Source organism: Mus musculus, chromosome 1, assembly GCF_000001635.26.
Source record: "Mus musculus strain C57BL/6J chromosome 1, GRCm38.p6 C57BL/6J".
Lineage (NCBI taxonomy): Eukaryota > Metazoa > Chordata > Mammalia > Rodentia > Muridae > Mus > Mus musculus.
In genome coordinates, this window is record NC_000067.6 from 34,845,769 (window position 1) to 34,868,972 (window position 23,204).

Genomic DNA, 23,204 nt, shown 5'->3' on the forward strand with positions numbered 1-23,204 from the left:
TCCTTATAACAGTACAAAACAGGAAGCTCCCTCCAGATGTTATTTTGGGATCTGGGATAGAGGGCTGTGCTGAACTTTTCTAGCCTAAGGATGGAGCTGTTATCACCCCAGGACAGAATGGGATCTGAGCAAGGCTGCAGTTCACTCCAAGTATGGTGTGGAAGAGTTCTCCATAACATGTTCTAATCTCTTATGGCATCATGACGCTACTGTAGAAGAATCTACACTTTAGGCAACTGGGTCATTTGACCCCTTATAACTCATGAAGTCTTTACAAAGCCAAATCTAAGAAAAAGGTAAGTAAATCACGCTGTAAACTGTATTCCTTCACCAAGTGATGAGCTGCCCCTCTAGTCATCTAGATGCGACCCTGTGGTGGTATGAATTGTCAGCCTAACAGACTCTAGAGGCACCAAGAAATCCCTCCTCCATAGGAGATTATCTTGGGTGTGTTAATTGATGGGTAAACCCATCTTAATGGTGGTTGGAACCTTGCCTTGTGTCATGACCCCTGCACTGTATAAAATTAATAAAGGGAACTTTTTGTTTGTTTGTTTTTCGAGACAGGATTTATCTGTGTAGCCCTGGCTATACTAGAACTCACTCTGTAGACCAGGCTGGCCTCGAACTCAGAAATCCACCTGCCTCTGCCTCCCAAGTGCTGAGATTAAAGGCGTGTACCACCACTGCCCGGCGAATAAAGGGAACTTAACACCAGCATACATTCTTCCATCTTTGATTCTTAATTGTGGGTACAATGTGACCAATTCCTTCAAGTGCTTGTGCTTTGATAGCCCTGCCATGATGGGCTATAACCTGGAACTGTGAGCCACGCCAACCCATTCTCCCTGAAATTGTTTTAGTTAGAATTTGTTTATTTGTTTGTTTTGAGCCAGGGTTTTACTATGTAGCCCAATCTAGCCTGGAACTCCCTCTGTACACCAGGCTGGCCCCAGACTAACAGAAATCTGCCTGTGTCTGCTTCTCAAGTGTTTAACGGCATGCACCAGTGTGCCTGGCTTTGCTACCTTATTTTCTCACAGCAGTAGGAAAGTAAAGTGAGTTATCCATGACTTTTTGTTCCTGTGATAAAACACACCTATAAGCAGCTTGTGGAAGAACTTACTTTGGCTTACAGTTCCAGAAGGCTAGAGTCTGTAATGTGGGCCCTGGCAGCAGGGTATGTGTGGCATCTGGTGGCCAGAGCAGGAAGCTAAGAGCCAGCCCCCAGTGACAAGAGTTCCTCCAGCCAAGCTAAATCTCCTGAATACTCCATAACTGACTCAGTGTCACCAAGGAACCGAGTGTTTAAATACCTGAGGGACATTTCCACCACCACACTGAGATCGATTCCCCGAACAGGTGTTCTACCTAATAAGACCTAACAGCCAGAGCACCATGACATGAGACACTACCTGACTGCCTGCACACAACCCTGCCTCCACATCAAAGTAGCTCTATAGAATGCCTCCAGGGAGACAGTATTCTTAAATGTTATCCACTTCCCAGATCTGCCACCTTCTGCCAAGATGAATCTCTCCCTAGCCTGTCAGTGTCATCCTGCCAGCACAAACAACCCAAGTACCCATTACTAGGGGATAGTTCAATGAACCCTGGTTCATCTATATGGTAAAAATTCTAATTAAAACAGAGAAGAAAGCAAAGCAAAGAAACAAGGAGCCTTCCCATAGATCAACATGGGGACATAGGATTGTGCTGAAGGACACTGTGTAAAAAAGGAGAAATACATATAGTGTAAAAATATTGTGTAATTTACAAATCATTCAAAAGCAAATAGCACCAACTACCTGTGGTGAGGCTGGGATAGAGTGGGACCTGAGCAGGTTGGGGGAATTAGGAGAAAGATAATGTTTGTGAAGGCTTTCTTTGCAGCAAAACAAAAATCTCATTTTTTTTTTCCTGGAAGCACAAAAAGTATCATAATCCCTTCAGAAAAAAGTCTAGCTGTTTCTTATAAAACTAAATGTACTATCCTACAAATTGTACTGTGGAGAATAAAATCATGCAATCATGACATCCTCGAGTGGCCCCTCCTGTTGGGCTTAGACCAGAAACTAAAGTTTCAGCACAGACACACAGGGTCTAGAGTGGATGCTCACTCACACACAGTGGGCCTGCTGAGGGCGTGTGCTCACTCACACACAGTGGGCCTGCTGAGGGCGTGTGCTCACTCACACACAGTGGGCCTGCTGAGGGCGTGTGCTCACTCACACATAGTGGGCCTGTTGAGAACATGTTTTAATCCTCTTCTTCCTTCTTGACAAGGAGTTAGAACACAAAGCCAATTTCACTAAATTAGAAAACTTACTAAGCCTCTTCACTAGTTCCTGGAAAACATATTTAACTCAAACTGTATTCAAATACAACTCTTTTTCCTATTATTTAAGGTATGTATGTATGTATGTATGTATGTATGTATATGTATCACTTCTGTATATATTCATTAAAGAAAATTTTGGTATCTGGAGAGATAGCTAGCAGTTAAGAGTACTGGCTGCTCTTAAGGACATCTCTGGCCTCCATGGGAACCTGCACCGTGTATACATACTCCCACACAGACAGACAGACAAGTAATTTAAAATGAAAGGAAAATTCAATAAGTGCAGTAAAGTAGGAAAAAAATCTGCATTTTCTATTGCTGTGAAATTATCATGACTCAAAGCAACTTAGGGAAGGAAGGACTTATTTAGTTTATAAATCTTGATCACAGTCTGACATCGAGGGAAGGCAAGGCAGGAACTCAAGCAGAGACCGTGGAGGGACCCTGCTTACTGGTCTGCTTTCTTATATAATCCATGACCTCCTGCTAAAGGATTGCATTGCCTGTACTGAGATAGGCACCGCCCCCCAATGCCAATCACTTTAGAGAAAGTCCCCAGACTTATCTGATGGAGATTTTTTTCTCATTTGAGGTTCCCTTCCCAGATGATCCTAGTTTGTGTCAAGCTGACAAAAACTAATCAGTACAACAGCTATAGCTCCATCAATGTAAATGATCATAGGGCTGTCCGATGACCTGAGGGTACCTTCGGTCTCCTTCCCACAGGGCAACACCCATCTCTCCTGTAGGTAATTTGAGATTAGGCATTTCCTGGTAGGAGGGCAGATACAGCAGATACACAAGTGTATTTAAAACCAGCTTTGAGTATACGTGTTATGAGGGTACGTTTTTCCTTGAAGTGAAATAGTAACAAATTTATTTACTGTTTCAGGTGTAAACACGGTGTGTGTTTGTGTGTGTGTGTGTGTGTGTGTGTGTGTGGCACATGCATAAAGCTATAGGATGTATGACCCACCAACTCAAGGCTACCTAACAGCCCATCTGTCAATCAGGGCAAAGGGTCTACCTAATTTCTACGCAGGGAATCTGCTCCTCACTCTACTTAAACTCACAACGCTCCAAAAGGTCATGGGGGTCTTGAGTCTTATGCTTGCTCAGGCCGTTCCCATTCTGGGGAGTGTATTCCATGCATTTTCTTTGTAAATAAATGTACCCTTTGACAACCTTTATTCTGTGTTGTGCAAGTCATTGTTTGAGACACCAAGAACCTAGAAAAAACCTGGGATACACAAGGCACTATAATTAAAAGAGTATTTTTTTTTCCTTAGACTGACCTTGAGCTCACTACCTAGCTAAAGATAATCTTGGCCTTCCTTTATATCTTCTTACCACATCTTTCAAATGCTGAGATTACAGCTGTGTACTGCCATGTTATGTAGCCCAAGCTGCCCTCAAAGTTATTATCCTCCTGACTAAGCCTCCCCAGTACTGAGATTACAGTCCTACTAACACCCCCCGGCTCCTTCCTCATTTATTTTTTTATCCTTATATTTTATATTCTAAGCTATAACATTTCTATGTGAGTTATTGCTAAGACTTCCAGTTTTGTTCCTTGATTGCTGTTTCAGTTTTGACATCTCCATCTTCCTGGTTTTTAAGCCTGCAGGTCTTCATTTCTGGCTCTGAGAGGTCCCAGGTTCAGTTTGCCCTTGGCTTGCCCCCATTCCCGCTGTCACGCTTTTCTCTACGAAGCTCTGTGTTTAGAGGCCAAGATCAAGAAACTTAGAACCACCTTTGAGCAGATAACAGCCCAGGTTGAGAGCAACGCCTTGGCTTCGGCCCTGCACCCGGGTGGCACCTGCCTTGCGCGCATGCGCATGGCTCGAGGCGGTGACGCAGGACCAGGACTCGCGCGTCCAGCGGAGAAGCAGGAGAAGCCGGCGACCTTGCGCTCTCAGCCTGATCCCTGTCTTGGCGGCCTGAACATTCGCAGGTGACTGTGCCCGCGGAGCCCCCCTGCGCCCGCGTGCGACCCCTTCCCCGGACCTCCCCGGTCGGAGGTACCCCATTCGGCCCCGCTCACGCCCCTCCGGGGGTAACCCGCTTCGCCAATACCCCCTCTCAAAGCCTGGCTCTGGGGAGCTCTAACCTTGCTGGCCGCGCCCACTTCCTCGGTGACACCACCCCCCCCAGCCCCTGTTCCTTCCCCCTTCTCTAATGTTCCTCGCCTCCCCCCCCCCCCCCAGCTCTTGCCCTCTTCCTTTTCCAGAGTGTCTCCATTCTGACCCACACCCCTCCCTCGTCCCTAACGTCTGCTGTTCTGATGATACACTCCACCTCACACTAGCTCCTGCCTTTTCCCCAGTATCCATCCTCATTATATTACTCCAGCCTCTCCCTGCCTCCTCCCCACTCCCCCATGTCCTCAATCTTAATTGTATCCCCCCCTCCCCTCCTGTCTCTTCAGTGTCCCTACCCTGACTGTTCTCTTCCTTTCCCACCTCCTACCCCTTCCCAGTGTCCCCATCCTGATTGTATCCTCCCCCCATCGGCCCCCCAGCTACTACGTTCCTCCTTACTTAGCGTCCCCATCCTGATTGTATTCCCCTCCAGCTCCTGACTCCTCCCCTGTCGCTAGTGTCCCACATTCTGGTTGTACTCCCTCCTCCAAGTCTGTCTCTTCCCCACTTCCTGATCTATCCTCCCAGCCCTTCATAGTCTTCCTTAGGGTCCTGTCTAGCCTAGCTCCCCTCCATTTCCCCCTGGGTCTCTGCAGGGATTCTTCAGTGTTCCCCACCATAATCTTTTCTTCTCCTGACCCAGTGACCAGGTCTGTCTTGTACCCCTGCCCTTTCCTCAGGGTCTTTTCCGGGTTCACCAAAAGCCCATTTTTTTTTTTTTTTTTTTTTTTTTTGAGACAGGGTTTCTCTGTATAGCCTTGGCTGTCCTGGAACTCACTTTGTAGACCAGGCTGGCCTCAAACTCAGAAATCCGCCTGCCTCTGCCTCCCAAGTGCTGGGATTAAAGGCGTGCACCACCACCGCCCGGCCCAAATGCCCACTTCTTGATGTATCCTCCCCAGTCCTACGCATCCCTTCCCAGGTGCCCCCTGTCCTAAATGGTATCTTCCCGTAGAGCTGCTTAGCCCTTACCCTCCCTCCCCTTCTCCACCTATGTCTGGATAAGGTGGTGGGGGCTCTTCTGAGGATGGGAGCAGTTTGGCCTTTCTGATAGCTCCTGTGACTTCACAAAGTACCGCTACTGCTTTACTGAGACCCCAGGGCTTTCTTCTTCCTGGGGTTGCCCTGCTCCGCTGGGCCTCCTGCTCCTCTGCACTTTCATGGTCTGTATTATAGTGCCTTTAGTTTTCCGTGTTTGATTGTACAAGCCCTGACTCCTTTTGGTTACATTTTATTGTTATGCAATAACAATAGTTAGATTGAGACTTTGGGAGGTCAGGGGTTTTTATTTGGGGTAAGCAGAATTTGTTGTGTCCAACTCTCAGGTGCAGAGTGGCTTACAGAGAGTCTTCATAAAGGAGTGGAGTGATTGCCAGTGTTTTAGAAAGGTGGGAAGCTCACAGATTCTAGCGAGACTACGTGGCTCGTTCAGAACACAGTGACTAATTCCTCCAACCTCCCACCCCCCTCGTGCATCTCATTTGACTAGGATAGGTTGAAGCGACCCATGCAGGAAGTGACTTGTCCCACTTTGCAGGAAGTGGTAGGGTGGCGACTGGGATTTATTGCCTACTTACTTAGGGCAGGGAGTGTTAGCTGGAGTATTGACCAAACATGGCTGGAATCCACCAGCCTGTGCTGTGGGCTTGCCTTTTGGAGTGAAGAAAGCCCTCCTTTCTTAGGCTGCTTTGACAGGTAGCTTGGGAAGAGACCCTCTAGCTCAGCAGGTACTTGCCTGGGTTTATCTGGTGTCTGTGGTGTTTGTTCTCTGTGTGAGAGATCTCCCACCTATCTTCCTCAGGGCAGGAACCAAAACTGGGTTATGGTGTTTTCCTGTCAGACACACAGTAGCTGTTCAGTAAATTAAGGGTGTAAGCACTTTTTCTTTTTGTAAGTCAATCTCCTGATAATAAAAACTGAATTTATGAAACCAGTTTCTCTCTCTCATTATGTCTGTCTGTCTGTCTGCCCCAGCCCCTTTCTATCTCCTATCTTTCTAGCTGGAACCTGAACCTTTAAGTGATAGTTTATGCAGAGAGTCAGTGATCCGAGAGGGAGGCAGATTCGCACCTTTGATCGCCCTCTTGTAAGTCAGCTGCAGCCAAAGGCAGTTTACCATGCCAGACACAGTCCCTGAGGTCTATGGTGTCTGTCACCTCTCCTTATTGCCCGAACTGCTCTATGGCAGTCTCATCTTAAGGATGCTGAGTCCTTCGTGCCTCTCTGTGTCGCCTGGACCGAAGGGTTAAATCAGAACTGCATACCTTGAAAGGGTGTGTGTGTGTGCAGATTGCTTTCTATGACACGGATTACAAATGTGTCCTGTACCCTTAAAATATAGAGTAGCTAGACTGTAATGCTCATATCTTCCCTTCCTGTGCTTTTGCATTCGATCTGGTCAGTAATGAGTCATATCTGTAGGTTCTGTATCATATGGGCGGTGGTGGCATCCTGCTGCTGCTGCTGCTGTGTATAGGTAATGCTTAATATGGCTTCAAACTTGTCAGGAACTTTCCAGCATAAAGCTGTTTGAAACAGTAAGCGGTTGTGCTGTTGAGATGGGTAAAGAAAAACCAGCAGAGTTTCCCTGAGGCCTGCAGGGCTCAGGAGCCAGGAGGCAAGAGAGCTGGATCAGAGCTGAAAAGAACACTTGGAGTGTTTTGTTTGTATGCGAGAGATGGTTTTATGAGCTGTCTTAACGTGTGTGTGTGTGTGTGTGTGTGTGTGTGTGTGTGAGAAATCTGAGCAGGTTTGCTTGTTTTTTTGGTTTTTTTTTTGTGTTTTGTTTTTGTTTTTAAGCACACCCTATACAAGCAGCACATACCTTTGGCAGCTTTGTTCTGTCTCCTGTCAGAGTAGCTGCACAGAAATTTGCTCCTGTACCACTAGCTAGCGACAGCGTGAAGGGGCGGGAGAGGGGTGGGTTCTCCTTGACTCCCCGAGAGCTTGACCTTGCTTTTAGCTGACATTCATATGCAACTTCTTTCTGTCTTTTTCTCCAGCCTTTTCTTCTGCATTAGTGGATGGCAGACAAATTAAAGAATGATTTGATTAGTGTCAGCAACTGACCCAAAACTGGACAGTGCGAGCCGAGAGAGGAAAGATGCAATTAGATTGATATTTCTTATGCAGCCCAGGCTCAGGGGTAGCCATGCCCACAGTGGCCTGGGCCTTCCCACATCAGTTATTAATCAAGAAAATGCCCTCCAGGCTTGCCTGTGAACAAATGGATGGAGACTTTCTCAATGGAAGTTCCTTTTCCCATGTAGCTCTAAGCTTGTGTCAAGTTGGTGAAACAAAGCCAAAACCAAAAAGGCCAACCTAGATGAAATCTGTCTTTATTTTCTGATAATTCTCTTTGCTTTCAAATAGGAAGGGGGGAATTTTAGTGACTGTATTATAGGAACTGAAAGTCAGGAAGCGTGGTCATATATTTTAAAACTTAATAAAGGCTAATGTTTCTAAGTATAGACTTTGGACCCAAAAGACCTGGGTTCAAATCCTCGTTCAGTTGGTCACCTTGGGTAACTTACTTGAGATTTCCAAGCCTTTTTATTATGATTATTATTATTATTATTATGTTTTAACTATAAAATGAAAATATACCATCAACTTGATGAAATTTTGGAAAATTGACTGAAATAATATACAAGCGTTTTTGGAGAGGGGACTTGACAAATATTCAACCCAAGGTAGCTATTTCTCCAGCAGGTTAAAGGGCCGGAAGAGTCAATGTTAAACAGATTCTGTGATCATTAACACTGACTGTCAATCAACTTGACAAGCTCTAGGATGGTCTAGAATACAGGCCTCTGTGCTTGCCTGTGAGGGGCTTTCTGGATTGGGTTAGTTGAGGTGAAAAAATCTCCTCTAAATGTGGGTGGCACCCCACAACAGACTGGGGTTCTAGACTGAGTCAGAGGAGAAACCCAGCCGAACATCAGCGCATGCCTCTCTCTGCTTCCTGACTACAGGTGCAAGGTGACCAGGGGCTGCCTGTCTTCACAGCTACGATGTCCCTGTGATCTGGAATAAACCCTTTCTTCAGCAAATGGCTTTGGTCAATTATTCTGCCAGAGCAGTTAGGAAAATAACGAATCCACTCACCATGGGGGTGGGAAGAGTACCCAGGACACATGACCGACTCTGGAAGAACAGAAAGATTTCAGTTTGGGGACGTGGTGGCATGCTGTGTTCCACGATTTATAGTTTATCCCTTTGCATCATTATCATTTGCTGCCTTTGTCACTTGTATGTCACATTACAGGATCCAAACATAAACGGAGGGAGTCTCACCAGGAGCCCACAGTTGAGAGACCATGGAATGGTAGAGAGACTTAGTTTTTAAGAGAGCCTTTGAATATTGTAAGAAATGTCGGACTTTTAAGTGTTGACTTTTTTAGTGACTGTCGGAACTTTTTAAAGTTGAGATGCTTTAATATTCACTGTTGTTATTAAAATGAGACCTTGAGGACAAACGAAAAAGGGAAGTTTATTGTTTAATAGTGTTACATTTGTGTGTCAGGTTGACAGGGGGCCAGTTATGATGGTGGGTTGTTTTTTTTTTTTTTTTTTTTGGTTTGTTTGTTTTGTTTTGAAAACTTGACACACCTTAGAAGAGAAACCTCAATTGAGAAAGTGCCTCGGTCAGATTTCCTGTAAATAATCTTCTGTAAATAATTTTCTGTAAATAATCTGAAGGTGATTATCTTGATCACTGATTGATGTGGGCTGTGCTGCCCCTGGGCAGGTGGTTCTGTGTTGAGTAAGAAAGCAGGCTGAGCCAGCCAGGAGGACCAAGATGGCAAGCAGCGTGTCTCCCCCCTCCCCCTCCCCCTCTCCCACCACGTTGTTGTCTCTGCTCTGGTTCCTGACTGGAGTTCCTGTTTTGATGGTGAGAAGTCAGGAGAGGCCATTAGTAAAGGTGCAACTTCGGTTGCAGTTGGAGCTCAGGGGCTGAAGGGGTCATGGGAGAGAAATTGATGCCTGGCCTCATGTGGCCTGGTCAGAGTCCAGGAAGATGATGGCCTGTGATGCGGAACTGTGAGTGAGATAACTCCTCCCCAAGTTGTTTTGGTCACAGTGATAGAAATTTAAGTAAGTTGGGTTTAAACCTCAGCTAAGACAGTGCATTTGAAGGGAATTTGGATGCACCAGTGGGAAACCTAGCTCTTGCCTCAAATCATATGTGGTTTGTTCTTAGACGAATACGGGTGACGACCATGGCCCCAGAACACGGATTCACTTTTCTCTGGAAGACAAGTTCCAACTGAACAAACAGAACAAAGTCTTAGGTTAGGTCTGGGCACGTGGGTGTAACATCAGTTAGGTTACTAGCACGTGGGGAAAAGCAGGGATTTAGCTGTCTGCTAAGTCAATATGACACGAAGGTTTGCATTTTTTGAAAGAATGTTTGGTCAGATGCCCTAGTGGGCATCGGAGGGGAGTTAAAGATAGCTCAAGGTAATTTGTCTCTGGATCTGTCACATTCCAACTCTCCACAAGAAGGGAGTTTTAATTAGTACACCAGCCATGTGGAATCTTTCACTTAATTCTGTGGGTTGGTTTTTGTTTTGTTTTGTTTTGTTTTGTTTGTTTTTAAATTTTGTTGTTTCTGTTTTCGTTCTGGGAACAGCAGTTCACTATTTCATGTTCCTGTTTATTGAAATAATGTGTGTACATACGTTGAAAAGCCCAACATGACTTTAGGCCTTAGAGTAAAAGCACAGGTTTCTTGCCCCAACTCTCACTCTTCTCTTACTAGGGTCAACTATTTTCACCTTTTTAATATCGTATTTGATACAGGATTTACATATATTTCTATGTCTATCTCTATAGATACTGATATAGATATGAGATAACATTTCTGTTGATGTGGTGTGTGGCCTTGTGCTTTGGGGACTGGTCCCAGGATGTGGAAAGTTCTGCGTTTGAGCCGTCCTCCCCGGTGGTCTTGTGCTCCCTGGGAGTACCAGCCATCAGTCTGCTTCCTGAAGTCTAGAACCCTCTGGTGACTAGAAGTTCCCTTTTCTCTCTAGAGGGCCCTTCTCTGTGTTGACTGCATCCTCTCAGGTCTGAAGGGTGTCCTCTTGTTCTCTGCTCCAGGTTGGAAAGATCTGTTTGCCATGCTAGATTTGTTCTCATTTCGATCAGATATTTTCTGCAGAGACTGGGTATCCGATCAGGAACCCCAAGGCCAAGTTCTCAGCACCAAGGAGACTGACTTGCATCAGAGGGACAGAGGGTGAGAAACAAGAGACAAAGACAGGAGATAGAGAAGAACAAAGGAGAGAGGGCAGGGACATTTGTCATGAAATGGGACAAAGGATTGGATAGAGGGGAGACAGATGTGGCACATAGGAAAATGGCAGTTTATAAAGGTAAAGGGGGAAACCCCGTGTTAGGATGAAGTGTTTAATTTTAATTGGCCATGTTACTTAGTTGAGCCAATGGGGGCTTTTGATTGCTGAACTAAAGTGCTTTTGATAGATGGACCTCGGAAGTCAGTTCAGCCTCAGGAGGAGGAAGTGGATCAATAAGGGAATAGACCTTGAGGGCCAGCTTTAGGAATATAACAGTTTTTAGCAAGGAAGAGGGAATGGGGGAGAAGGGCAAGGCCTGCCAGAGCCATGCCCACTACACTGGAGCTGGCCAGAGTCCTTTCATCTTTGTTAGACTATGGACGCAGGGTCCTTGGAACACACGCATGTCCATATCTTTTATTTCCTTGGATAATAATGGAATTTGGGCGTAGAATCCATTTCCCTTATCACATTGAAGCTTCATTGCCCCATAATTTCTAGCATTGTATTTTTAAAAATAACATTTACTTTTTTTATCCTTTATTCTTATGTGTAAGGGTGCTTAGGATGTCTGTGCATTGCATGTACAAAATGCCTGCAGAGCCCAGAAAAGGTATCCAATTCTCTGGGAATGGAGTTACAGACACATAGATGCTGTGTGGGTGGTGGGACTCAAACCTGGGTCCACTGGAAGAACAGCCAGTGTTCTTAACCTCTGAGCCATCTCTCCAGCCCTGGCTTCTTGCATCGTTGATGAAGATGCCTTAGACCTTTTTATTTTTTTTTTCCTCTGTACATCAGAGGGTTTTAGTCATCTATTTTACTGAGGATTTATCTGTTTGTTTTTGTGATACTGTCTCCCTATCAGCCCTGGCTGGCCTGGAATTCACTATGTAGATAGAGTAATCCTCGAACTTCCAGAGATCCACCTGCCTATAGGTGGTAGGACCCTGGGATTAAAGGCACATGCCCACCAGGCCCAACTAGTCTGAGTAGTTTAATGACAGCAGCAACAACAAACAACAGCAAAGCATGCACGTGTGTGCAGCGCCCATGGATCCAGAAGAAGGTGTAGGATCTCTTGGAACTGAAGTTGTAAGTGCTTGAGCAGGCAGCCATGGATGCTAGGAACTGAACTCTGCAAGGCTGTGTGTACTGCCAACTGCCGTGCCTGCCTTCGGCCCCTAGGAGCCTTTAAAAGTTCTAAGGAATCTAGGAGCCTGTTGTTCCGGGAAACATTATCCCACCGCTACTTCTTTGTTCTTTCTCCGTGGTTTTTCCAAAATCACGTAAGCTGGGTATTTATTTATTTTATTTATTTGTTATTTATTGATGCTGAAAGTTATATAACCTTTGTTTTTAGCAGAATTGTTTTTCCTTTTAAAATATCTATTTAAGCAAGGCAGTGTGGCACATGACTTTAATCCTGCACTCAGGAGGTGAAAGGAGGTGAATTTCTGAGTTTGAGGCCAGCCTGATTCTGGTCTATAGAGCAAGTTACAGAACAACTCTAGCTACATAAAGAAATCCTGTTTGAACCTTCCTCCAAAAAAATTTTTCTTTTCATTTTTATTTAATTCGAGGCAGCACAGTCAAGAGCATGGCGCTGCCCCTAAGAAGCCCTAAGTTTGGTTCCCAGCATCCGCAGTGGGCAGCTCACAGCCACCTGCAACTCCCATTCCAGGGGATCTGTGGCCCTTTTCACGCCTTCTCAGGCATCTGCACACATGTGGCAGACTACAGGCACACCTACACGGAAATAAAAATGAAGAGACCCTCTCTTGAAACCAAAAGGAATTGTCTTAAAATTTAATCATTTAAAATGTTTTTATTTATTGAGTGTGCACAGGCACATACACTGTATACACATAAACCAGATTACAGCCCCAAGGTTCAGGTTTAAATAGAAGGTTAGGAAGCATTTGTGCATAGCCCAGCAGTTCTGGTCCAGGTCTGCAGCATTGGCTCATCATTGGTAGAACACCATCCAGCTCCGAGTGGAATCTCTCTGGGAGACTTGCCTCCCCTGTGGCAGAATCAGGCTTCAACCTTTTCCTGCCAGCATGAGACTCCCCGAAAAACTCCATTTCTCCAGAGACCATTGTTCTCAAAGCGTTGTGATCAGGAGTGGAGTTCAGGATTCGGTTGTGTTGTTTTCTCTGGGGTGGAGGGCCTGGGCTGTGCCCCATGCTGCTTTTGGCCTGATAGAAACCTGGAAACAGAGGTTGTGTGTGGAGGGGCACTGCCCAGGAGACCAGAAGACAAAACGGCTGTTTACTTCCTTATTCTGCCCTGAGTCACATGGCCTCACACCCCAGCTCCACTGCCTCCGGAGATACGCCCAGCAGCTGGCCGACTGTCCTCTGACCTGGGTGGAGAGCTGTAAGGTGTCATGGGGTGTACCCATTGACAGGGCTTCTTCTGACCTTCCTTGTAGACACTGTGTAAGTGAGAGCCTGCCTGACAAGCCCTGGCACAGTCCTCAGCTTGTGAACACCAGGGTCAGATCCCCAGGGCTGTTACCTTAGCAGCTCATGTTCAAGCTGCCTTCAAGCCTGCTCCTAGCTTTTCTAGTCCCAGGACTCCCGAGCCCTCCATCGGAAGTCAGGCAGAAGTCTGGTCCTTTCGGTTGTAAGCCTAGCCTTTTGTCCTAGCATGCATACCTAACATCATAAGTAGTAAATCCAACATGCATCCCTATCAACACGCTGCTTTCATGAGAGAGGCCTATAGGCAAGTCTGTGGGCCTTTGGGCAAGTCTGTGGGCCTATGGGCAAGTCTGTGGGCCTATGGGCAAGTCTGTGGGCCTATGGGCAAGTCTGTGGGCCTATGGGCAAGTCTGTGGGCCTATGGGCAAGTCTGTGGGCCTATGGGCAAGTCATTGACTTGCTTATGATTGTTATGGAGGGCCCGGCTCTCAAGCAAGAGAAGCAAGCCAGTAAGTAGCATTCTCCTGAGGCTTCTGCTTCAGTTCGTACCTCCAGGTTCCTGCCTTGGCTTCCTTCAAGGGACTGTGATCCTGCATGTGTAAGCCAAAAAAGCCCTTTCCTCACCAAGTTGCTTTTGGTCAGTGTGTTTATCACAGTAGCAGGAAACAAACTAAGATGCATTTTCTAGCGGGGCCGCAGTCTAAACTTTAACGCTTAAGCACCGTCCAGCCTTCACTAGTAGGACTTTTTCTTCTCCTTTCCTTTCCCCTTTCTCCTTTCCCCCTTCCCCTTTCCTGCAGGACAGTGACACCCACTTGTAGGGTGGGCTGTTCCACTTTAGGTAATCTAATCTGCAAATTCAGACATGCCTGGAGGTCTTGAGGCAGGTGATTCTAGGTCCCATCAAGCTGATTGACCATCGGGATTAACCACATCACAGATGGGTTTTGGGATTAGCCCAGTTGGTAAACACAGCTGTCTTCAGGGTCAGCTGCCTTTGAGCTCCTCCCCCATCCCGTCACAAGATGGCAGCCAGTAGCGGTGGGTGGGTATGTCTCTGTTCACAATCTCTTGGAAAAAAAGATGGAGGCTGGTTTTGTGGATTCAGCTTGTGATTGTGTGCTACTTTGAAAAAGAGAGATGAAGAGATCCAATCACAGCCTCCAACTCCCACCAGGCTGTCTTCTCCGTCCCAACGTGAAGTTTAGGTTTAAGTAGAGGACTAGACATATGCATAGCTTTCCTGGTCAAGGGGTTGTCTCAGCCGGCACTGACCAGTCTCAGGGTGGTCTGATTCGCTGTCAGACCGTGGAGATTCTCTTTCCAGAGTAGTTCCCCTTCTGGCTCTACCAGGCATCGGCCTGTCCTTTCCAGAATGAGATCCCTGGGAAAATCTCAATTCCGCATGGTGTCTTGTTTCACAGTCTGATGGCCAAAGGGAGGGACTCCAAGTCATTTTGGAATCTCTTTATCCTGCCAGGCCTTCTACACTGCAACACTTCCTCCTGGCTAGGCATTGAAGTTTGCCAGGCCGATGGGGAAAACTGCGAACTCTGCATCTGAGTTTTGTCTTCTGAGTTGAGAAGGAACTGACTATCTTCTTTAATTTTTTATATCTAATTTACATTTAAATTTACAGATTGATTGATGATTGATCGTGTATGTGCACACACACACCCTGACATGCATGCCAAGGTCAGAGGACAACCTGAGGGAGTTGGATTTCTCTTGCCTCCCTCTGTGTCTTAGAGATCATACTACTGACTTCAGGCTTTGCCGCAGGCCCTGTTGCCTACTGAACCCTCTTCCTGACCCAAACTGGGTATTTTAAGAGTTTGTTCTTGTTTGTTTTATGGCTCTGTGTGTGTGTGTGTGTGTGTGTGTGTGTGTGTGTGTGTGTGTGTGAGAGAGAGAGAGAGAGAGAGAGAGTGTGTGTGTGTGTGTGTGAGACGTCATTGCTGCCATCTGTTAATGGTCTTCCTCATTTGTCATTAGTCTTTTGACACTCCTTCACCTATACAGATATCCTTTGTTTTTAAAGTTATGCCTATTATTACTGTGGAGGGACACACTTGTGCTGTGGTGCACATGTTGGGGGTTAGAGAACAACTCCTCGGAGTCAGTTTTCCTCTGGCGTGTGGGTGCTAGGAATTGCCATTACCTGTTACTAAACCTCACTGGCCCAGGGCGGTTTTTAGTTTTTGTTTTCATTTTAGCTGTATGAGTGTTTTGTTGTGTGTGTGTGTGTGTGTGTGTGTGTGTTTTAAGTGCACCATGTGCATGCAGTGGCTGTGGAGGAGAGAAGAGGGGGTCAGATCCCCTGAAACTGGAGTTCCAGGTGGTCGTAAACTGCCACCCAGAACAACACCTGGGGCCTCTGAGAAGCAGGAAGGATTGGGTCATCTATTTTATGGAATTAAATCTCTCAGTGTTTTTCTTGAAGGCCCAAGGTTTTCTGCCTTGAACTAGCTACTCATCTGATAACAGTGAGGGATGACTAGACTTGTGAGTCTGTGGAACATATCAGCGTTGGGCCGAGGCAGCTGGACTCCAGGTCTTTAGGACACTTGGATGTGTCGTGAGAAGGCTCAAGTCCGTAGCGGAGTCAAGCCTTAGTATTTCTGGAGCTGCCCTGAGCCTGTTGGGACTCAGGAGGTGGGAGGAAGGGTGGGTGGTATAGACCCGTGGAGAAGGCTTTGATAAATATCAGGTAGTGTGAGGTCACACGGCTTTGGGTTGTTCCTCAGCTCCCTCAGGAGAGGGGAGAGGGGAGAAGGGGAGAAGGGAAGAGTGGGGAGGGAAGAGGGGAGAGGGGAGGGGTTGAAAAGAGCCAGATGAACCGTTCTTTTCCTGACTCTTGATCCTGACCCTGTCTGCTCTCTCTCCTGCAGCTGGAGAGATGGCGTTCGTGAAGAGTGGATGGTTACTTCGGCAGAGTGAGTAGAGACATCTGAGAACCCTAAAACAGATCATGTCTGCCAATGGTCACGTCTGGTTACTACTGTTGCCGTGCATCTCCTCTGGGAATCTTTAGGGCTCTGTGACGGTCCTCAAGAAACCATGGAGCTAATAGAAACCATGGAGCTAATAGGAACCAGGAAGCAGGGAGGGCTCTGCCCCCCCCCCCCGCCCCCGTGCTTTATTACTAACGGGGTATTTATTGAGGTGGCTGGGTCTGAGCACGCTTGGCTTCCTGGTCTTTGGCCTGTGTGTGTAGGAAATGGCATGTCCTATCTGGAGCCCGAGAAGGGTCAGTGGGGAGACCTGCCTTGGTGGGTGCACGAGTTTAGCAAATCTTTGTCTCCAGAGAAAACTCAGTTCTTGAGCATGACTCCCGGACATGGCTACCGTGAACTGGCTGTTCGTTTCCTAGGCTGCCACTGGAATAATGAGCTGGTGAGCAGGGAGAGCCGGCTACTTCTTCCCCACCGGGAGCTATGCTGTGCTCCGCTCCCTAGGTCTGTGGGTAGTCTTAGCCTAGAGTGATAAGAATGGCCTTACCTGGTGTCTCGGAAGGTAGCCCCAGACGCCAGGGCCACCTTCTCTTGAGTTTTATGTGGATAGGGTTGATGAGGCATCTTGCTCAGACCCAAGGACAAGTCCCTTGCCAGTCCTTTGGCTGGCTTCTGGTTTTTCCTCAAGCACTGTCATGGTCTTGGAAGGTGAGATTTTTTTTTGAAGTTATTATTTGTCAGTATTGTTTTCCTATCTGTGATGGAGTGTTGCAAGGCCTGATCTTGTGTGGGCCTTGTGCGGGTGTCCACAGCTGGGGAGCTCCTGAGTACAGTGGCAAGATTGTATCCAGATGGCAGGGCTCTTCTCCCTTTGGCTTTCACATGTGTTCCCCTCTCTCTTCCTCTGTGCTCCCTTGGAGGGGTACAGGCCCTGACTGTTTATACTGCCAGCTCGGTGGATTGCTTCCATTGATTCTAGGCTGGTAGATGGTTTCTTCTGTGCCTGCTGCGCACGGGCAACAGCCTTTGTCATTGTAACCCAAAGCCAACTCTCTCTGTGTGTCCCCCAGGCACCATTCTGAAACGCTGGAAGAAGAATTGGTTCGACCTGTGGTCAGACGGTCACCTGATCTACTACGATGATCAGACTCGGCAGAGCATAGAGGATAAGGTCCACATGCCCGTGGACTGCATCAATATCCGCACGGGGCATGAGTGCCGGGGTAAGCTGTGCCCAGGACCACCACCCCACCTTCCTTAATGAGTCTGCTCCCACTGTCCAACTGGACACTGTCCAGACAGGGCAGCCACAGTGGGGCTTGGGCGTTCAGATCCTGAACATCACGATAAATAGATCTTGCGCCCTTCCCCACACTGGAGTTAGGTCCCGGGCTGTTTCCCGTGCAGTGATGTACAGTCTTGCTCTTCACTCCTGGGTTGTTAGGTCTAAGAATGCATAAGGAGGAAAAACCAAAACCAAAACAGACAAAAAGTCAACCCACAGATTACTCCTCCATTCTGCCTCTCTCTCCTAGACATCCAGCCTCCAGATGGGAAGCCCAGAGACTGTCTGCTGCAGATCGTTTGCCGAGACGGGAAGACCATCAGTCTCTGTGCAGAGAGCACAGACGATTGCCTGTGAGTGCTCATTTGATTATGTGTTTAATTCACAGAGTGTTTTCTACTCTAATTTCCCTTTGTTAGGAAGGGAAGAGAGTGGGAGGACAGCCTCCCTCCAGCCTGGGGCTCTGGGAGAAGCGCAACAGGGGCTTTTCTTGGATCTAGTTTCTTTCTTTCTTGTGTGTGTGTGTACTTGTGTGTGTCCACAATGTATATACATGCCGTGGCAAGGGTGGAGGTCAGGAGACAATGTTTGCGTTGGTCCTCGCCTTGCATCTTGCTTTTGAGACAGGGTCTTATTGATTTTTTTCATTATGTTTCCCCATGACTTCCAGAGAGTCTCCTGTCTCTAGTCCTCATCTCTCCATAGGAGTGCTGCATCATACACTCTAGTGCTACACAGCTGAACTTTTTAGAAGTGGTCAGAAGTGCAATCAGCTCCTTTGCAGGCCTCCCTGGGTCTGTGGGACCCTTACTGGCCTCTCCTCATCTTGCCCATACCCAGCATGGTGGACTGAGGATCTTAAAGTTTGACCCCATTTTCATTTGATTTCATGTGCAAAGACCCTGTTTCTTGGTGAGCCACACTTATCAGTGCAGAGGACCCCAAGTTCAGTGTGTCTCTTGAAGGCACAAAGTTCAATCCATGGGAACAGAGACCTCTGAGGAAAGATGAGGAAACAAATCTGGATTGCCTTCTGCAGCCATCAAGTGAAGAGAAAGGGAGGATTGTTTATGCAGCTATCTATCTACGCTCATGGGAGTCCTCCTGTATATACCTCCTAAGTGCTGCGATTAGGGCCTAGCCGTCCCTCTCTACACAGAAGCCTTTCCGGGACTGCCGAGGCTTATCTGAACTTAAGAATCGTTGGAATGTTGGATTACTTCAGAGTACTCTGTTTTTTCATTTTTTCCAGGGCATGGAAGTTTACACTGCAGGATTCCAGAACAAACACAGTAAGCTGCCCATGGGTATTCCAGCCCAGTTGGTACATCGTGGGTCTGTGTAGCAAACTGGAGAATAGGAGGCTGGAAGAGGGAAATGGAAGGGCTGGGTGGGGATGAGGGGGAGGGTCTCCTGTCTTCCTGAGCAGAACAGGGCAGGGTGCCTCTCGTTGACAGTGATCATGCTGGATATGGTAAGAGGCACCTATTGTGGTCTGATATGAAACAGCCCCCATAGACTCACGTGCTTTAGCGCTTGGCTCCCTGCTGTTGGAATAGTTTAGGGAAGTTACAGAACCTTTAGGTGGAGCCTCGCTGGAAGGCAGGGCGTCACCAGGGGTCACCGAGGATTTGTCTTGAGCCTGACTTGACTTCTACTCAGTCCTGATCCTGGATGTAATATGACCAGCTCCTTCCTGCTACTTCTACCTTGCCTCCTCTGCCCGCTGCCACTCTTCCACCTGCTGCCGCGCCTTCACCACCATGATGGACTGTGTCCCTCTAGAATTGCAAACCAGACCAAACTCCTTCTCCTCTGAGTTTCTTCCATCAGGTTATTTAGTCAGACTAGTGAGAAAGTTAACTAAGACAACACCCTCCTCAGCCAGCCGTCGCAGTTCCAGTGTTACCTGGCGGTGTTCACCTTCCTCCAGGTTTCCGGCATCTTGATTTCTTCTCTTATTTGAAGTAAAAGTTCAAAGAGAACCACGGTGCCCACTTCACCCATAAGATCTCAGCCTCCGGGCATGGTGGCTTTAATCCCAGCATTGGGAGGCAAAAGTGGATCTCTGTGAGTTCAAAGCCAGTCTGGTCTACAAAGCAAGTACAGGACAGCCAGGGCTATTACACAGAGAAACCTTGTCTCGAAAAACCAGAAAAACCAACCAGCTAACCCACCAAGCAAGCAAGCAAACAACCCCCCGCCCCCCGCAAACAACCAAAAAGACTTTAGCCCTCAGCTTCAAAAGCTATGGCGACCTTGGCCTTGCCTGTATCCCTAATACTAAGAAACCATAAATCCTGTAGTATCCCTGGCAGTGCCTCCTCGTGCCCAAGATCGTTGTGGTTGACATTTTCATTCTTAGGTGGGACTCTAATTTTTCCAGTATATATACAGAAAAATATAGGAAAGTACAAGAGGCTTACAGAAGAATTTGCACAGGTGGGAAACAGAGTCGAAAGCTCAGTGGTCGCAGCTTTTGTTGGCCAGAGCTACTTTACCTCAGAGCTCACTCCGTGCCCCCTTCTTTGACCAACAGCCCCTGCCCTGGAATTTCACATCAGTGAGCCATGCAGTTAGCAAAATCCCAGTGCAATCTACGTGTGGATTTTTAAAAGTTACTTTTTACCTTTCCACTGGGGCACACACAGGTTTTAGACTACAGAAGAGCATCTGTGCACTTGTGATTGTGACCAGATGGACTGATAAGGGTAGTAGCCCTTGGTCTATAGGCAGTCGAGCTTCAGGTACCTTCCCGGGCCAAGAGTGCCCCGCTCTGGCTTGGGGCTGAGCCGGGACTGGCTGCTGAACTCAGGGTGTTTTAGGAGGCTGGAGGCTGCCCCTGCTCCAGCAGGGTCTTTGTGATCTTTTCTTTGCTGAGTGAATGTGCTCTTGGTCCTAGCTCTCTTGTCTCCCACAGGCTTACGTTGGTTCAGCAATCCTGTCTGAAGAGACTGCAGTGGCCGCGTCCCCGCCTCCCTACGCAGCCTATGCTACACCAACCCCTGAGGTAGGGAGGTTTGAGCAGAGCATACACATGAGGGAAGCCGGGGCTCTCTGCTGCTTTCCCATTTCTGTTGGTCTCTTTTCTTCTGTTTCTGGTTGTAGTTTTGATCTTAATCTTAAGTCAGTCTCAGGGAAATTAGAAATACACTCCAAGGCTTCCCTTTTTATCATAGTATTCCTCTTTGCTTAGATGAAACAGATCAGCTCTTGGAGCTGGTGATGTGGTCAGTTGATGGAGTGTTTGCCTAGCAAGCTGGAGGTTTTGGTCCCCAGCACTGTATAAACTGGGGGTAGCTACACAAACCTGGACTCCTGATCAGTGCTTGGGATGCAGGAGCAGGGCAATTAGGAGATGCAGATCTTTCATGGCTGCACAGGAGGCCAGCTTAATCTAGAGAGTCTATCTCAAATTAAGCAAAAAACCATATATATAATATATATATATATGTATGTATATATGTGTATATATATATATGTATGTATATATGTGTGTGTGTATATATATATATGTGTGTGTGTGTGTATGTATGTATGTATATATATATATATATATATATATATATATATATATATGGTATATGTGTGTATATGTGTGTGTGTGTGTGTATATGTAGTGCCTGCATCTGTAGCACACAGGTAGAGGTCAGAGGGCAACTTGAGAGTTGGTTCTCTCCTTCCATTCTGTGAGTCCTGCAGATTAAACTCAGGCCAGCAGACTTGGCGGTAAGCACCTTTATCCAACGAGCCATCTGGCCAGCCCTGGATCCGTTTATCTGTATTAACTGCAAAGCCTTGCAAGGTTTCTGACAAAGCTGCTGTAAGCCAATGCATCACGCTTAGAGAGAAGGCGTGTTTGCTGCTCTGAGCCTCGTGGACTTCTCTGTTTGTCACTCTGCTTTTATTCCTGGCTTTCTTTATTTTATTTTTGTTTTGTCAACATTTTACAGTTTTCAGCATAAAAATTTAGTACACGTTCGTTGGATTTATAATTATCCCATTATTTTCAAATGGTTGTATGTAACTGTCTGTTTTTAAAAGATACACTTTATTTTGTGTGTATGAGTGTTTTGCCTTCAGGTATCTGTGAGCACCTCATGCATGCAGTACACCCCGAGGCCAGAAGAGGGCACCAGATACCCTGCAACTTGAGTTAAGGGCAGTTGTGAGCCCTGTGAGCCATGTGGGTGCTGTAAAGGCTTGATCACTTTCTCTTAGCTTCCCAAAATCTGGAGTTACAAGTGTGCAGCGCCACACCCTGGCTAGTTCCAGAACTTGTATTCTTTGTATATTAATATATAGTATGTATTATACTGAGTTTTTCTTATATGTTTTTTTTTATTATTTTGGGTAGAGTTTTTAATTTTTTTCATTTAAGTATGTTCATTTCCTAATTATTAACTGAAAGATTTTTATAATAATTACTTTAAAATCCTTTCTAGAGGGCCAAGTGTGATGGCGTACCCCTTTAATCCCAGCAGTCAGGAGGCAGAATCAGGCAGCTCACCATGAGTTCGAGGCCAGCCTGGTCTATATTTCGAGTTCCAGGACAGCCAGGGCTATACAGAGCAACCCTGTCTTGAAAAAGTTCTTTCCCGAGCTGAGTGTGGTGGTGCGCACCTTTAGACTCAGTTCTCAGAAGGCAGAAGCATGTGGATTTTTATGAGTTTGAGGTCAGCCTTGCCTACATAGAAAGTTCTAAAGAACTAGTAGACTGTGGCAGGAAAAAAAATCTTTTCCGTAAGAGACGCTATCTCAAGGGAATAAGGTGTGGGAGTAGAGGGAGTGAGAGATTGGGCGAGCACACCCAGTGTCCTCTTTTGGCCTCTGCATGCATGCATGGGCGTGTATACCTTCTATACATGTACATTTGCCCCTGCACCATACATTGCACAACATATATACACCAGAGCCCAATACACAAGTCCTTTCTAGATAATTCTAGCATCTTTCACCCTAGGTGCTGGGTTGGAACCTAGCCTTTCTTGCATGCCTAGCAAGCTCCGCCCAATGAGCTGCACTCCAGCCCACATCTGACATCTCTACAGTCTCAGTGTGGGCCTTCTTCTGTGTCATTTTGTTTGCGATCTTGGCTGTTCGTGCTAAAAGTGATTATTGGTCAAAACCCTGACATTTTAAACATGGAGAGACTCGGATCTTGCCAGGTGGAGTCCAGATTCTCAGCCCACAGCGGGGGCCGGGCTCCAGCTCAGGAGTTTAGATTTTCTCTGAGTCTCCTTAGAGCACTTTGTTGGGAAGAGAGGACTGCCCATTACTGCTCGACTTCCACTGACAGGTGCATGGTGTCCGGCCAGCTGACCCACCCCCACAAGGCCTTTAGTGGTTCTTAGGGGTGGGGAGGGCAGATTGCCTCTGCTCGGCAGTGATGGACTCTGTGGCTCACTCCTCGGTCTGCTGCATGGTAGAGTGAGTGCCTTGTTATCTGGTCTACACCAGATCCTCCACGTGCATCCTTTTCTGGCTGTACTCTAGGGGGTCAGGGGAGGCTTGCTGTAGCTGTTGTAGTTGTAGTTGAGGCTGTTGTAGCGCATGCTGGTTAGGGCTTCCACCTCTGACCTTTGGGGATGGGAATAGGGTGTTCCTGCAGTGGGCTCTTAGTGTTTGTGTAGAGTAGAGGAGTTATTGGCTCTTTGGGCAGAGAGAGCAAACTTTCCCTGGTCCCTCCCCCTTTTCTATCTGTACTCATTGGGATTTCTGAGTTACCAGTGTCTCCACTAACCAATTTAGG

The 23,204-nt window shown here is 47.0% G+C and overlaps 1 protein-coding gene across 4 annotated transcripts in view; it reads left to right on the top strand.

Annotated features, from left to right (window-relative positions):
* Window positions 1-4,190: 4,190 nt before the first annotated feature.
* Window positions 4,191-23,204, top strand: part of Plekhb2 (pleckstrin homology domain containing, family B (evectins) member 2) — a 29,627-nt gene continuing 10,613 nt past the window's right edge. For 2 of the 4 annotated variants that reach the window (NM_145516.2, NM_175421.1), the window contains exons 1-6: window positions 4,191-4,295; window positions 16,105-16,149; window positions 17,238-17,390; window positions 17,703-17,805; window positions 18,705-18,744; window positions 20,373-20,462. In NM_145516.2, coding sequence (NP_663491.1) covers window positions 16,113-16,149; window positions 17,238-17,390; window positions 17,703-17,805; window positions 18,705-18,744; window positions 20,373-20,462 — 423 coding nt within the window. In that variant the 5' untranslated portion in view covers window positions 4,191-4,295; window positions 16,105-16,112. Of the gene's footprint in view, window positions 4,296-5,308; window positions 6,210-6,456; window positions 6,569-16,104; window positions 16,150-17,237; window positions 17,391-17,702; window positions 17,806-18,704; window positions 18,745-20,372; window positions 20,463-23,204 lie in introns of those variants that run through there. The other 2 variants (NM_001357425.1, XM_006495898.3) reach the window with 2 other exon arrangements.